The 17,126-nt window shown below is 38.2% G+C and overlaps 1 protein-coding gene across 3 annotated transcripts in view; it reads left to right on the forward strand.

The window, feature by feature from the left end:
* The window catches only part of PARD3B (par-3 family cell polarity regulator beta), a 390,939-nt gene that overhangs the window by 212,931 nt on the left and 160,882 nt on the right, over nt 1-17,126 (forward strand). For all 3 annotated transcript variants that reach the window (XM_051623713.1, XM_051623715.1, XM_051623716.1), the window contains exon 16: nt 3,337-3,381. In XM_051623713.1, coding sequence (XP_051479673.1) covers nt 3,337-3,381 — 45 coding nt within the window. The remainder of the gene's footprint in view (nt 1-3,336; nt 3,382-17,126) is intronic.

A 17,126-nucleotide genomic window follows, 5' to 3' on the forward strand; every position in this document is an offset into this window, starting at 1 on the left:
TTAAAAAAAAAAAAAAAAAAGAGTTTTTTTGCTATCAACTGGTAAGATTTATTTATTTTAGTAATATTCCATCTTCAATAATCTCTGGTCTTGCTAATCCCCCAAATTTCTGTACTTTTATTAAATAGCTGTAGAACTTCTATTCAGCAATGACTTTGAGTATGGACAATGAACACCTAACTAGCTTTTGTGGTTAAAATGTTGTTCCAAAATTATAAGTTACTTTAAAAGAGCTAGCATGTTTTAGCCTGACAAATCTTAATAACTCCATGAAGTAACATCCCCTGGAGTTCCAGGAAGATTTCAAAATGTAAAGTGTTTGATTTACAAGTTAAGGACAACTTTCTTTTTCCCAGATTTTTTTTGTGTCTTTACAGTCCTGAAATGAGGTGGTTTCATTTTTTTTTTTAATGTTTTGCATTTATCAATTCTAACTCAAGAATATACAGTAATTCTAGTGTCCTCATAAAACTGGTTATGGTTGAAAAATTCTTACAGAACTTTTCCTGATATATTCCAGTCTGGCACTGCACATTCCCAAGTGTGATCCTCTTGAGCTGAAATTTTTCATCATTAAATTGAATGTAATTATTTTTTGATGATGCAGCATAAACATAACCAGAAATATTTTTTTTTTTACTTGAGTCTTAAGAGTAGACAGTTGTTTTTTTTTTTTTTTTTCATTTAAAATCTTTCAGGTGCCTTTCTGTGAAGTCAGGCCAAGACTGATCGAATCTTAGATTCCCACTTAGCTCTTGCTTTTTTCAAAAGTCAAGGAAGATAACTAGAGAAATACTAATTTTGTCATAACTGAATGATTGCATGAATTTTTTATGTTATGCAGAGCAATGTTTTCAAATGCTGTTTCGTGGAAGAGGGCATCTGATATACTTCATAATGGAAATCTTCCAATACAAAGCTTTCAATTGGGGCATATAAAGTATTTATCTCCTGATACCCTTTTCTTTCTTTTCTGTTGTTGCCTTGTGGGCTTGTCTGTGCCACTCCTGTTCAGTCTAATGAAAGATGGCCAGCTTAGAATTCATTGACTAAGCATAATATCCCATGAAATCAAAATTACCCCGTGGAGGGGCACAAATATTTTGCTCAAACTTTGATGTCAAACTTTAATTTTTACATTTGTCAATATGTGTGTGCTGAAACTCATCATGTTAACCTGGTATTCTGGTAAGATTATTTTTCATTTTCTAATAATTTTACTCTTCCTTTTTTCCCCTCCAGTATTAAAATCTAATTCTTGTGTGTGAAGCTGGTGTGTAAAGTATGATTAAGTTAAATGGGTTTATCCCTTTTAATAATGTAAAACTTAGTTTCAGACAAACCAAGTCATCAGCATAGTTTTAGAAAAATGCTGTGAACCTTGGTATCTATTTTTTTTAAAGCTGCTATGTACTGTAACATAACCTACTCCAAGCCATTATCATATATTAGAGTTGTTGCCATTAGTGACTGCTATAATTAAGGTTGCAAATCAGTTTCCATTATAATGCCTTGTTTTCACACAATTGTTACTTGTCAAAACACCAACCTTTGGGACTGAAGTTTTTCACAGTTGTTCTGCTTAGAGCTAAATTTGAGGGTGGAGAGGAGGAAACTGGAGTTTGAACTATCCTTATAGCAAATCCTTGTCCAGTAATTTTGGGTTATAGGATCAAACTGCATAACAAGCAGGTAAATAGTTCTTGTTTCTAGGGATTAGAAAAACCTAAAAGAAAGGATAAAGGACAAGCTGTACAGAACTGCCTTGAATTTTGGTTGCACTTCTAATTCTGACTAGCTTCACTGCTGTTTTGTTTTCAGCATCTCTGTGTGATGCTGTAAATAGTATTTGTCTTATTTTATTAGCATCTACATCCCACAACAAAACTGCACTACGTCAGTTTTACTGATAATCAAATGCCACTCAGATCACAAAGGTGGACAAGAGATACAATGATCAGTTGTGGATTCATTATTCCAGTTGTGAATCCCAGTCCTGAATGTGATGATGTTTTTTTGAGGGAAAAGCTTCCCTAAAAGTGAAGTAGGGAGGCAATATAAAAAATATTTACTGTGATTATTTTCCCAGTAGTAGCTCCGAAATATGAGTAACTATTGCACTGGTCACTCCTGGGTAGAAAATAGCACATTTCTGTATCATTTCAGATAGCCTTATATGCAAACTTTTTATGGTGAACACCGTGCTAACCTTGTGTAAGCTCTCATTTATAGTATTGCTGGTGTCACTTGACAATTTATTTTATAAAGCGATCATCTTTTAAGGTGTAATATAAGGCAGTGCTTGGGCAGGCAGAGTTGAAGGATAAGCTTTCAACCCTAACATTCATTTCCTGTGTTTGTTTTATCATCCCTAACATTACATTAGCATAATTTCTTTGCATAGAATTAATTCTGAGAAATGATGTTTGGTTCTTCTCAGCCCTCCAGGAGAGTGTTTTAATTAGTTTATTGAGATATATGATAATAAACTGAAGTACAGTTACTAAAGAAAAATTACTATTTTTGTTACATTCAGAAATTGCTTTTCCACTAGTCTATCTGCAAATGGTTGCTACTGTAAACATCTTTCTTTATAAGAGGTTGTGAAATACTGCAAAGGTATGATTTTTATATAAAATAAAATAAATTCTAAATAGAAAAAAGCATAAGTCTTTCCAATAGATCAGGCTTTGGAAGACCTCATTGTCTGTAGAGGGTCCCAGCACTGGAACAGGCTGCCCAGAGAGGTTGTGGAGTCTCCTTCGCTGGAGACATTCAAAACCCGCCTGGATGCCTTCCTGTGTGATGTACTCTAGGTGACCCTGCTCTGGCAGGGGGGTTGGACTAGATGATCTTTCGAGGTCCCTTCCAACCCCTAGGATTCTATGATTCTATGATTCTATGATTCTATGAGTCAGTGAGATGTCTTGCAGGTGGGAAGGTTCCCACATCTGGATTTATTTTTTACCAGTTGAGGTCTTTGATCCAAAAATGTTACAGCACTCCTCTGCCTTGTGATTTGTCTGGCAAGATGAGGTACTTACAAATGCAATTGCTCTTCTGACAACTCAGTTTGTGTGCAAATGCTGAGGTCCTGATCTGTAACCCACAAGAACTGCTGTTACTCCTTTTATTGGTTTCAGGCTTTTAATCAGGTGTTGGGGTTTTGAAGCAGCCCAGGTGAATTATTAAAACAAACAAACCAAAACAAACCCAAAACTTTTTACAAACAATTATAATTTAAAGATTTAGGTTGCTATGTTCTTAAAATAATTTGACAGTTTTTCAAAGGTTTGTAAATTTCTGATCTTTCTGTCTTTTCTTTTATTCCTGCAGTGGCAGATGAAAGCAAAGTTGGTTTGTTGGCTGGATACAGATCAGGTAAGCTGTTCTCCTGTTTTGGAGGAAAGTCAGCAACTGGAAAGTAATATGGGCAGTAAATTAAATCCAGTTGCAGAAACTGTGGTGGCTAAAAGATATAAATAAGGCATTGTATTGTATTGTATGCACTGACTCCCAAATTGTACAGTGATGAATTAGGGGTTGTTCTTGGCCAGGCAGTGTATGTAGCTGAGTCATTTGCAGATGTAACTTTATTTTTTAGTGCAGGTGGTATAAACTGAAGAAGATGCCCTTTTAAAAAGGGTAAGAGTACAACATGTCTTGTGGAATGTGGAGATTTAAACAGTATATATTTTGAAAAATGTAAATATTTCTTTCTGCTTCTCCTTGCTCTGAGTTCTACTTCCATTACCAGAAATATTAAAGATAACACTAAAAAAAGTAAATCTGGAGATTAAAAGAGAATGTCAGAGCTTTTTGTTTCATTGTGCTAAGTAGGAATAATTATTTATTTTCTTGAACTTTTGAGGCCATAGTAAATAAAAAAAATAACTAGTCCATATTGCTGCTGTTACTGTACCTACTTATTTAATAAGCTCCACAAACCACATCATGGTGCTGTACAAAAAGCAGTTTTTCTATTTTAAGAACTTTCTAGGAAAAGTCACAGAAGATTGTAAATTTTTACAAATTTTACAAATGTTTTACAAAATTTTACAAATTTTTACAAATTTATAATTTTTTACAAGCCCCTGATAAGCTGACAGAATAAACCTTAAACCTTCTAGAACACTCAAGTTATTCAGCAATCTCTGCTGATGTTAAAAAACCCTGAAGTTTCAGTCTGCCCCCTTTGTAGCATGATTGCATGTTGCCTTTTTCTACTCCTTTGATAGAACTAAAAAGCTGAATTCATGTAAAGGGAGGTCAGCTGTGAGATTCCTGATTGTTTATGGTATTCCTTCTCTGTGCAACTAGGTGTCCTTTAATCCTCTGGTGAGGATTTTCCCTATCTGAAAACCTTTTTCTGAACTCAGTAGGCAAATTCTTTTTAAATTTTTCTGGCATCTTTCCGAAGTTTGCGAACTTCTATTCTCTTTCTGAATCGAGGGCTAGTTCATATGTCTTGTAATTCTGGGGAGAAATAAATTCTTTCAACTTTATGTTTTGGGAATTTGAAAGCTTCAAAGAAATTATCTTGTCAACTTGAAGAAAGTAGGGGTGTTGCCCTTGAGTTTTTCCTGGGCAGAATAATTACTACAAACATAGCAACATCATGCAGTTTTTGAAAGATCAGTAGAATTCACTGCTATAAAAGAGTATTGGAAAGAAACCTGGTGAGATCATAACTCTCTGGCAATCGGTTGTTATAGTTACGTTAGGCTTTATAATACCACTTTAAGCAGTATTTGATCTTTCTTTTGCACACTTCTCCAGATTCTTTAAAACTATGGCTTTGAAACTTTTTCTATTTGAAGACATAAATTTTGTATGGAAATGTGGATGAAGGCTTATTGAACTTCGGCTTGTTTGCTTTACTTATCCTTCATAGACCTTTTAGATGTACTCAAAATCTTTTTTCCTAGGCTAAAATCAGTGGCCAACAGTTCACTTAAGGAATAGATCCAAAGATCCTACAAGTTCTTGCTTTTTTTGTTCTTCAGAATAAAAGGAGCTAGCTAACTTCTGAGAATGTTGGAGTATATATTATTTTTCTTAGTCTTGTCCACTTAAAATATTAATCAGTTACTGATGAAAAATGTTTCTCCCGTCTCTGTTTTATTTCCTAAACCTTCATAAAAAGAAATCAGGCAGCAGTTTCAATTTTCCCATTCAAATACTGATTTTAAAGGTTTGTTCAAGAACATGGCATACTTTCTTTCTGGTCCCTTTTTACTGCATGCATTTTGGAATTATATAGCATATACACATCTTGCTGGCATTCAGTCACATCACAAAACACTTGTTTCAGCATCACTCATTGTGCTGTCTTCCTATAGGTACTCTTGTTAAGAGCACACTAAGAGAGACATTGCAACTTCTTGTGCTCAGAGCGTAACACTGTTATTTTCCTCATTACAGAATGAAGAGTTTCCATCCTATTCCTGACTTCAGGAAATGAAACGTATTTCTCTACAGAAATAATTATCACCTACTAACAATCAATGCAATTATCCCTTCTCTCCTTCAACATGACTCGTTCTATGAAATACATGGTTGAGTAGTTCTCTCTAGGGAAATATTCTTTCTATTCCTTCCGGGGCAGTGGCTCTTCAAGCATTTAGACTCTGCTTTGGGTATAGCTACTGTATCTTCATGTATTACCTGTTACTGAGCAGCAGTTGGAGTCAGTAGTGTGTACTCATTTCAAGAAGATTTATCACAATTCTGCAGCAGGACAAGGTGTAAGAAGGATCTGTAGCTGTAGCCCTGTCTTTCTATCTTTTTATGTATTGCACCCACAAACAACAGTTCCTTTTTGGCTTCTTTTTTTTTTTTTCTTAACAGACAGATTGTGAGTGAGCTTGTAAATATGTTCTATGGGGAGATGACTGGAGACTTATCCCTGTATTTTACCCTCACAGAAATGCATCTGTGAGTTCCAGTTCGTGTAGCTGGCCTGTTCTTTATCCTGCCAGATGGGAGACTCCTCCAGTGCTTACAGAAACGTTTTCCACAATGCCACTGGTTAAAGCACTGGAGTGCTGTATTCATGCAGCCTACTTGGCTGTTTCTGGAAAAAAATAGTTCAGAGAGTGTGTGTGTGTGTAAGGCATCCTCTAAGGAGGATTTTATCCTCTGTTAGCTTCTTGTGTGCTCAGCAATGGTGTGTGCATGGTCTTTACATTCAATTCCAGTGATGAGAAGGAGAAGCAGACAAATGGTGCCTCTCTTGTAAAGCAGAGAAGATCCCTGGAAACTCACAAAGATGTAAAATCAGCAAACTTCAGCTCAGTTTTTCATGAACTCTTAGCTTTTTAGAAAAGCAGTTCAGGACAGCTAGGAGGATAATCTTCGTAAGGAAGAGCAAGACTGCTGTCCATCATATGTAACCTGATTAATATCAAATACTGAAATTGAGTACAGAAATTCTTTGCTGCTTTTTTTCTTTTTCTGAAATTCTTTGTGTTCTGATTTACTGCTTAGAACACTTTTAGTATGTATTGACTGTCTGCTGAGGCCTCTGCTGACACAGCTCTTTCAGATGATGCAGTGCTGTAGAAAAGCTGATGAGTCTTTCTTTATGAGTTCTGACATATTAATTAGCAAAATGGGCAAAAAAGCTTTCCTATTTTTATTGTAATGTCACTAGACCATGCTTTTGGCTGGGATTACGTTTCGAGACAGTTTTGAGACAAGATGAGTTGAAGATTTTATTTTCTTGCTGGCTGCTATATGAGGAGCATGTGACTGGGCTATGGATTAGTACCGGCAAGACTGAAGGATACAGGGGTGGCTGCTATCAACTTGAATTTGAATTAATGTTATATGGCAAGAGACAGGGTTAGAAGCTGAGTAGGGAAAGGCCAAAAGGCCATTGGGATAGTTTGAAGTTTACTTCTGGTGAAGTTCTCCCCCTTACTGTTAATTTTGCTGACAGGGCAGTAACCAGGTTACTATTCAGCCTGTGGGTATGATTAGTGTTCTGGGAAGGAAGGCTTGAAGGGGTACATGTACAGATAAACTGTGCAAGGTCAGGGCTTTGATAAGGTCTGAGTGCACATCTGGTAGACCTCCAGTCTGTGCTGCTTTATTAATAGGTAACTGAGTTGTGGTTCAGCTGGTATGGGACTGGAGATAATTTGGAATAACATAGGTTAAAGGTTTTGGTGTATCTCAGCATCCTTTAATGCCAGGATATATTCTGCACTGAATAGCTTTTACTGAGGTTTTGGTAAGGCTGGGATGAGGATTAAGATTATGGTTTAGGTCACAGGAGTGGTTGAAAAGTCAGGCTAATTGGTAATGACTTACTGGAATAGGGTATGGAAAGTGCAACAGATTAAGCTTCTTTGTTACCTTCAGAAAAGGCTCTCCAGCCTGTTACAAAAGCCATGGTTGCATTGGTAGGTGAATTAACACTATGAGATGCTAAGGTTACATCTATACAAGTATAAAATGGATTTTCCCCCTTGGCTTAAAAGTTGAGTGTCACAAGATGATCCCCATCTGTGCTCTGAGCTTCTGTTGTAAGATGGTGACAGGTTGTCTCTGAATCTGTGCCTGGTATATCCTGACTTCTGAACCATTTCTAGGAATTGTTTGAGAGAGCTTTTATAACACTTTTTCAGTGTATATGGTTACATTCTAGTAAACTCAGGTGTGCCCAGCCACTGCTAAATTTGCAAATATAAATGTAACCTATGATTTTAAGAACTCCAGCTCAGTTTTTTGCTGGGACAAAGTAGGGTCTTGTGCAGGGACAAAATGAGGTCTAGTGCAGGCAGAATCCAACGTGTTAAGTTTGTTCCGGTAGAAATGTGAATAATGACTAAGCTTAGTGCTGCAATTTGAGTTCAGGCTTGGCAGGGCAGACAAAACTGGAGAGTATGTTTTTAACTTGAGGAATCATGTGAAAATTGAGCTACTGGAACACCAGCAAAATCCAGTATTTTATGAATGCTTATGTAGCACAAAAGACTTTCTTTTAATCCAGGATTTTGTTGGGGGTTAATAGTGGTGTTAGGAAGGACAACAGAAAACTTAGTTGATGCTGCTAGGCTCATTTGAGAATGAGACCAGTGCCATTGTAGCAAGTTTGGCTTCTGTTTTGCTTTTGATTTGTAGGTAACAATTATGCTGAAGAGGTGTGTAGGGAAGTGGTGTTCTCCTCACCTCATGCAAGATCTCATAATTTTATTAAACAAGCCTTCTCACTGCTGTAGATGTAGGAAAGATGAGCTTTTCAAAGGGGGCATTTGGTTTAGAACTGAGTTCATACAGATTTGTATAGTAACTTGATCCACAGTCAAAAGACTCATGTAAATGGCTGAGCTGCTTGGGTATGCAAGTGAAGTTCCTGTCCAAACCAGGACCTTGCCACTGTCTAAATGTAAGCAGATGGCATAAAGAATCTGACTCTTGCCTTTGCGTTTGTGAGAGGAGAAAAAGGTTGATCTTAGTTCATTTTATTTATCTTTGAAAATAAGAGTGGAATTCTTGGCTCTGACGATCATTCTTGTGAATGTGAAGAGGAATTGCCTGCTTTAAAGACTGCAGTATACCTTAGCAATGCTGGTGTAGCCTAATCTAACCTGTATGTCTTGGGTTGGGTACTGGAGGCAAGCAAACTGGTGGCACTGGAAGCTATGCAACATCATTTTCCCTTCATTCAGGCATAATGGTGCTCAGTGCTATTGCAGTTTTACTCTGAGAATCATTTTATGCCCCCAGTAACTCGCCAGCTGTAGCTATTCCTTTTACAGCTTTTTTTTTTCTTGTTTTTTTAAGACTTTATTAGCTGTGTGATGATGATTGTCATGACCCCTTTTTGTTAGGTCCTGAGAAAGTCATCTGTTGATAAAAATCCCGCACTTGAGTGTGTGGTTTGATGTTACCATGTAGATCTAAAAGCTTGCTGCTGCTGAAAGAGACAGTGTTAGTCACCATACCTCCTACCCGCAGCTGCCTGATTGCCACTACTACTTTTATTAAAGTCCCACAGCTTAGCTGGTGAGAAGGTGGGGAGAGCTAAAACAAAAACTAAAACAAGAAAGACAGGAGTGAATAGTGCTGGGCTTATCTCCTTGAACCACTCATTTGAGAAACAAGCATGCATACCAGTAGAAAGGGGTGTGAGCTGTGGCTTTCAGAGGCAGCTGTCTCTTAAATCACCTTATCTGCTCTGTCAACCTGTATCTTTATTAAATTCAAACTAACTAAGTAACTTATATTGATTTTTAAAAATATTTTAAAGACTATTTTGCTTACCATGGATAAAATTATTTTCCCAGTGGCAAGAAAAGTGAATAAAAAATGGCAATAAACCTTTGCAAACTAAAGAAGAGCATCTCTGCTTTCTCATCCTTGAATTACAAGAACCTTCTCTTAAATCACTTACTTTGATTTAAATAATTCTTTGTGCTCTGTGACTGACTCTTAGTGTGCATTGTATTAAGATATGGCAGAGCAGTGCCCACTGATCTTTCTTTGAACTGCAGTCTGATCAGCTGAGAACAATCACAAACTTGCAAGAGAAACCTGTTTCGCTCAATGTTCTTGTGTGAGATTTAGGATCCAGAGCAGAGCTGAACATAGACCAACTGCAGCATGGATGCAGATTCAAGGATCTGTCTGCGACTGAGGTTTTATAACATAGCATAGCTGATGTAAGGTTCTTCTGTCCCCCAGAGAGGATCCCATGATACTCTTGTATTCATAAATGCCTAGCCACATGTTTCTGCCCCCTTTCTCTCTATGCTGGCTTTATTATTCTTATAATTCCATGGTGGGGAGCTAACCTAGCAGAAAAAATAATTCTACAAAAAAGAATAGTATTCTTCTGGCTTAGCCAAGGGAGCAAGAGCAAGGAAGTACAGGAGAAGAGAAGAGTGATTTTGTAACTGACAGTTTTTGATCCTGGGATCAGCCTGAGCTGAAGTAAGTTGACTGGGGTGGAGGAGGTAGCGAGAGACATCTGAGGGAGAAAGCATGGATGAAAGAAGATTTGCAGATCTTCAGAGATGTCTTTGTGCTGAAAGAAAAGAAGTGGGGGAGCAAGTTTGAGTCTCTGTTTCTTGTCCTGAGGACTAAACTCAAAGTGAGTTTCTGAGAGTTTTGTTCAATGGCCAGTGAAGCTTGATTTTATGTATTTTTGACTGTGTGATGTTACTTGCTGTTAAAGGCCTATGGCTATCTTTCAGCTGTATTAGAGCTGCTACACTCTGAGTCTGGTCCTGTCCTAAGGAGTGAGAGAAGACTGAGCAGTCTTTGGGAGCGGCTGGGTGTGATGAGCAGGGAAAAGCTATTTTACGTGTCAGATGGAATGAACAGGCAGCTCAGACAGAAAGGAGGACAGTTTTCCTTAAGAACTACAGTGACTGGGTAGGATTTCTTTCCATCCAGCTGATTACAGAAAGCTGTTGAACCAGAGAGCAAATGACCCTGTAAAAGCATAAGTTGAGCAGAAGCTTTTATTTCCCTCTGTTTCACCCAGCAAATGTGAATTTTCTGTACTATGGAGGTGTAGTAAAACACCCCTAATTTCAGCAGGAAAGCCCCTCTCCATGTTCCCACTTCAAAACCAAAAGTGTGTATACATCTCTCTGAAAGTCCTGAACTACTTGGACTTCTCTGTGAAAGAAGTTTGAGCCCTAAAAGTGTACCAAAGACACATTTCAGTTTGACCCCCATGAAATGAAACTTAAGAGTTCCTGCAGATAGGAACTATACAGAAGGCTCCATTGAGTGCCTAGCAAAGGAAATTCCTGCTAAAGCTCCAACATTAAGTTTATTGGAGCAAGATGCTGGAGAGTGATTCTGGGTGTCAGAAATGTCTAGATTTTATATGTGGGTAAACTTGGAGTGCAAAGTCTGCAGAGCAGTAATGATGGTCTTTTCTCAGAGAAGGCTTGGTCTGGCAGATACCCAAACTGCAGTCTTCAAAAATAAACAATAGAAGTGAGACATTTACTTCTTTTCCATCACATCTCAGCAATATGGGAATTACACATTTACCCAGCATGAATGGTTGGCATCCCAGGATTGCAAATCAACGGTGTTTTTCCCCAAGGAGTATTCTTTGCTCCAGGAGCAGAGAAAGGGGCAGGAACTTTGTTTAATGTGACCTGAGAAATTTCATGCTCAGCAGTTACCCGGTGTTACTTCCTTATGATACAGAAGTAGGAGAATTTACTAGGAAGAAGAAAAAAAATCCAACACACAAGAATTTTTTCCAGCCAAGATACTTGTACATTCATGTTTCTTCTGCCTCCTTTTTTTATCTCCTTAATTTCCTGAAATGATTCTGGACATATTGTTACACTAACTGAGGCTTGGGTGGGAGGCCTTGAAGCCCTCAGTGAAGCAATTCAAGAGAGTATTAAGTATCTATCCCAGAATGTTTAAATAGTGTGAAACAGTACAAAGTGTAGACTTTTGATAGTTGTAATGAATGCATCCACTTACCGTAAGGCCTGCTGGTATTTTAAATCAGAGGTCGTCTTTCTGTGCTAAGTACATCGTCTGTGTCAGCTTGTCAGGGGCTGAAGGGGAGGAGGAGTGCCTGCACAAGTCTCTGTTGCAAGCTGAAAAACTGTTTCTTGTAAATGGTGTGGTGCTGGCATGAGTTATCAGCTACAGGCTGTTTGGGACATGCATTCACTTCCTGAGACCTGGTGGTACTTTTCACTGTGAGCATCTGTGCTGAGCCTGTCACATTTCATGTCTTTGCTGAAAGTTTGTGCTTTGAGTTGGAGCTTTCTGCTGCCTCATATCCCAGCTTGTTTCTAACATGAAGGTAGGAGAGCTTGTAAATATGGTTGGTGTGTCTATATGAGGAGTGCTATATGAGGCAGAAAAACTGCTTTCTCTGAAAGCAGAAGCAGTGTGACTATGTTAGTGTGACATTTCACACAGGGTAATATATCCTGCAGTTCTGCAGAAGTGTTTATTAGGACATAAGACAGTTGATCTCTGGATCCTGGCATATCGTGGCCAGGAAGAAGCACTACTAAATTTGAAGTGACTGGAGATGGCAAATGTTCAGCAAGAAAACTGGCATTAACCCTAATCAAAGAATAAGAAACAGTAAGTTTGAAGAATGTAAAGAATTTGGTGTGCTTTTTATTGAAACTGTGGAGATTCAAAGTAAGGCCCAGCAGCCAGCAAAACAAGTTTAATGTTTAAAATCCTGGGGGCCTCTTGCTGTATGCTGATTTTAAATCCAAGAGCTGCTCTGGTGATGGTGCCTAAACAGTTGGTTCATGAAAGTGTCTGCATGACAGATAGTAAGCTGGTTTCCTTCCTGGAACTCCCCTCTTGGCCCTAAGAAGAAAGCTGAAAACAGCAAGTAGATCCAGCAGGTCTCCTGCACTTCTAGGGCCTTGTAAAGTTCTTCAGTCATCAGCCCTTTAGCTGGTGACAGCCAGGGTGCATCTGTTTCAGAGAGCAAAATGAGTTGCCTCAGAACTGCTTCTGTCATTGAGAAGAAGGTATGGATGTGATTCTAACACCCCTGAGTAACATTTACCACCCTCTGCAGTTAGAACTTGAGTCACAGCCTTCCTGCCAGTCTTTTTTGTGACTATTTATTTTCATATTCCTTCAAGCAGTATCTGAATTTTTCAAGCTTTGTGGTGAATGAACTGCAGATGTTCAGGAAAGACCTTTAGAGTATTAGGTACTGAAGAGTTGGCTGTTGATCAGTGTTGGCAGCTACTGTGGTTTTTTTAGTTGCTTGTGACCAAAGAGACCAACAGCCACTGCCGAATGCCTCGTTTTATTAATCCTTTCCCTCCAGGACCTGGGTTTTTGCTAGGCATAATATTCAGTGCTGGCAGTGGCTATCCTGAAGTCATTGATGCCAAGGAGTTAATGAATTTGGAAGACTTCCCAAATAATACATCTGCCCCTCTAACTTACATGTTGGACTATGAATTATGAGATGTAAAAAGAAGAACACTGAAATAAATGAGCTACTAGCTGAAATGGGGAAGGGGACTCTTACCTTTTTTAAACTGAAAGCAAAAATTGATATAGCCCCACAGAAGATTTAATTGTTATTGTTTTGTTTGGGGGTTTGTTTATTTGGTTTTGTGGAGTTTTTAAAATTTTGTAATCCCGTGTATTTGCCAGTCACCTTCTGAGACTTTAACATAGACAGGGAAGTGTTTATACTTCTCCACTTTGAATCATTCTTCTCCTTCCTTTTTTTTATTTTGAAGTCCCATCATGTTGCCATGTCAATAAGAAGGATTTTGAAGGTAGCTACCAGAAATTGACATTTCTAGTCCAGCTCACTTCTGGAATAGTATCTTATACAGTATTTGCCTTTCACAACATTTGAAATCAGGGTTTATTATATAAAATGGGTTGCTTGCACTATTTATTAATACACATCTTTGTATAATAAAAGCTGTGCAGAGCAATATGGTTCAGAAATTAACTATGAAAAAAATAATTATATTGCTATTTTTATGTCTCTTGACATCTTGTATTGAATCTTTCAATACAGCAGTGCTACTTAGCACTTACCTACACAGCACTCCAGAAGTACCCAGAATATCATCCCTAATTAAGTGTCCTACTGAAGTGCTTTTTTCTGACCTAAGAGCAGAGTGGGAGAGTTTTTCTGTACATACAAGTGACAACCCAAATGGAAAGCATTTCATAGAAGAGTAGTCAGAACTTCCTTGAGTTACCATTGATTACCAGTAGGTATTTTCCTCCTGCCTCAGGCAATGGCATTATGTTACCCTTTCAAAACATACCAGCTTCTCTAGAGTTTACCCTTTTTTCTGCCTAATGTCTTGAAAGATAGAATTTCTCATGGGCCTTAACATAGTCTTGCCTGTGTTGATATACTTTCCTAACATTTACTTTTTGTCTACAAGTATAATTTTTGATATTTTAACCCTATGAGTGCACTGAAGATCCCTATTAACATGAGACCAAGCTTATTTATCTATACTTGGGTTTTTTTGAATAAATGTAAACCCTGATTTATTTTTGTCCTCAAGTAGTCTGACAGCTATACTGAGGCTATGCTGTATCTGATTCCTATCCTTTTAGTTATTCAACTTAAGTTGTATAAACCCTTCCTTTAATCTTTCCCTCCTCTTCAATGGATGTGGCATGGGAGGGGAGCAAATCTGTGACCTGAAAGCTTCACCTCCAGATGTTCAAGTCATTAGCAGAATTAGCACAGTTATCATAAAATAATGGAATGGTTTGATTTGGAAGGGATCTTAAATATCATCTAGTTCCAAACCCCCTGCATGGGCAGGGACACATCCCACTAGACCAGGTTGCTCCAAGCCCAAATCAACTTGGCCTTGAACACTTGTAGGGATGAGGCATCCACAGCCTCCCTGGGCAATCTATGCCAGTGTCTTGCCACCCTCACACTAAAGAATTTCTTCTTACTATCTGACCTAAAATTTCCCTCTTCCAGTTTTGATCCATTACCCTTGTCCTCTCACTACAAGCTTTTGTAAAAAGTCCCTCCCCAGCTTTTGTGTAGTCCCTATGTATCCACATAATCATTATTTTGTTCATATTTCATAATAATTTATTTCATTGAGTTCTTTGGCCATTCTGATACTAGTTTGTGCAAAGCCTTCTGCCTACTGTCTGCTTGTGGTTCTGCCCTGTCCTGTGGCCAGAAGAGCATGCAGGGCATTGCCAGGGCCTGGAGACATTGGCATGGCATGTTTCAGTATCTGTGTGTTTTTCTGGGGTCCATCTGCCTCTCCTGTTCTCTTCCTTGCCCGCTTACTTCTAAGGGAACAGGAAGGAGACATTCTCTCTAGTGTCAGTAGTGGGCTTGGGGTAAAGCAGCAAATTTGCTGGGGAGAGGCAGACACTAGTTCTACAATTTGCCCAATTTCATAATGATAGTCTCCTTAGTGCCGTGTAGCAGCAATACCCTGACTCTGCCCCACTGAAAGCTTAAATAGGCATCCTTTGCCTTCTTGTGTTATGGTCAGGACCTGGCAAATGGAGGGACAGACAGAACAGAGCCAGAACTTAACACTAGAAGTTTGCATCTGTTACTGAAAGGTGATTGTACTTAGAAAGGTTGCAAACAGAATCCTCACTTAACTTGCGGTGATAGTTTTCAAGCCTCCCTGTACAGCAGGACCAGAGCAGAGGAACTGGCATTGATTTGCTTGGGTTTGTCATGTAATTACAATTTTGGTTACTATCTCCAGTTGGCATAAACTACTGTATTCAGAAAAGGGATTGGTTTTCTTGGTTGCCAGTTGTGATACTGCTGTTCACAAATAGATGTTCTGAAAGAAAAATCCAATATAATGTAGTAACTCAGGCGCCTCTCTTTTTTTTTTTTGCTGCTTTATAATATGCTCAAATGCTTAATTCTGAAAACAAAATTACAATTGTTCAATCAGAGCTTCTGGAATTTAAGTCTTTTCTAAAAAATAGCACACTGGTTTTAATTTGAAAGGTACCAAAAAGAACAATTCAGAACTAAATTTTGTCAGCAGTTACATCAAATAACTGACTGCTTACTACTGAAATGTGCATCACAAAATAGCTACAAAGAATAATCCTCACTCTGAGTTTATATTAAAAGAGCAAATGCATTTTAAAAAAGGCAAACATACAGGAGAAAAATAAAAATCTTACAGTCATTCTTTTCCTGCCATCCTGATGAAAGTAAAGGTAAGTCACTAAGTCTCAGGAAAAACCTTTGGTCTCTTTTACTCATGGTTTGCTTTTTCTTTTCTCTTTTTTGTGTACAAAGTATGAGTGTAGAGTACAGTAGTCACTGTGTTATCACCTCTTAAGTGTCATGTGTGACACATCCCATTACAGATTCTGTGAAATTGGAGCTGTTTGAAGTAAAATTTTCTATTCAAGTGTCAGTTAAAGCGTGAGTTTTATTTGCTTTTTTGACAGAGGTTGTTCTTTTACTGTCTCCTAAAATAACTCTGATATTTGTTTTTATTTAGGAGAGGAAAAGGTAAGAATATATGGCTAGAGGCTAGGAAAGGAGGCTGGGGAGGAGTGAGAGGGAAAAGGGGTGTTTGGAGTGTGGCTAGGTGAGAAAATGCAGTGTGGGAACAGGTGACATAGCTGAGAGAAAGGAACAGACTAGCTTGTGCTAATCTAGGACAGCTGATCCAGAAATAGGAAAGAAAAAGGTGGCAGCCAGCATTGCAGAAAAGAAAACTACTTTTCTCTGAGACAAACAAAAAAATAAGCAAAAAACCCCAAACAAATTAAAAACAAACAAACAAACAAGCCACAAACAGGAAAAAAACCCACAAAACAACAATAACAAAAAACACAAAAAAACCCCACACAAAACAACAAACCCACACCTAGAAAACTGTATACATAAACTCTATTAAAAGAACACAATCTTGAAGTTTTAAGGTATGTGAAGTAGGAAATGCTACCTGTGAGGATGTCTACAAAGGCAACTGAGACCCTTTTACTGGATGCTGATGGTGTGAGATGTACATAATCAAAAGCTAATTCTTCCCAAAGATTTTACTGTCAGAGCACCAGAGGGATCTGCTATAGGGTAATGAAGGCTGTTGTGTAAGGCCCAGCACTAGCCTCATTTATTGTTAAAATTGTAAGATTTGTAGCTGTTTGGTATGTTCTGGTTGGAGGATTTGATATTAGTGATGTAGATGATCTCAGGGAAAAAGAAATGTTTTGTCAGTTCTCTAGCCATTAAATGCTGCTTGAATTATTTTCTAAGTTATACTGGTATCTCAGAATTGCTGGGGGCGGGAGATGTTTTTAAACCACGTGCAATGAGAGAGTGTGTTTTTCACCTTGTTGGTGCCTGACCTGCATGTGTGCTAATTTGCAGGAGCACTGAATGTATTCAGGCTGCAAGCAAAGCCAGGGGCAATAGTGCTGTGAGCCCAGCAAGTGTGAGATGCTAAGAATTCATAAGAGGCAGTGAAGGACAGAGGAATCTTAAGAATCTTAACATGGGAAACTGAATTGATCATCATCCTTCTTTTTCAGTTCCTTGTCTCTCAGACACAGTATGCATTTATTTTAAAATTAGGTCATCAGTGTTTATTTAAAAAGCATACTGCTTTGTAAGGAGTTTCGAAGAAATATATGTGAAAGACTGT

The sequence above is a fragment of the Apus apus genome, chromosome 6, assembly GCF_020740795.1.
Source record: "Apus apus isolate bApuApu2 chromosome 6, bApuApu2.pri.cur, whole genome shotgun sequence".
Lineage (NCBI taxonomy): Eukaryota > Metazoa > Chordata > Aves > Apodiformes > Apodidae > Apus > Apus apus.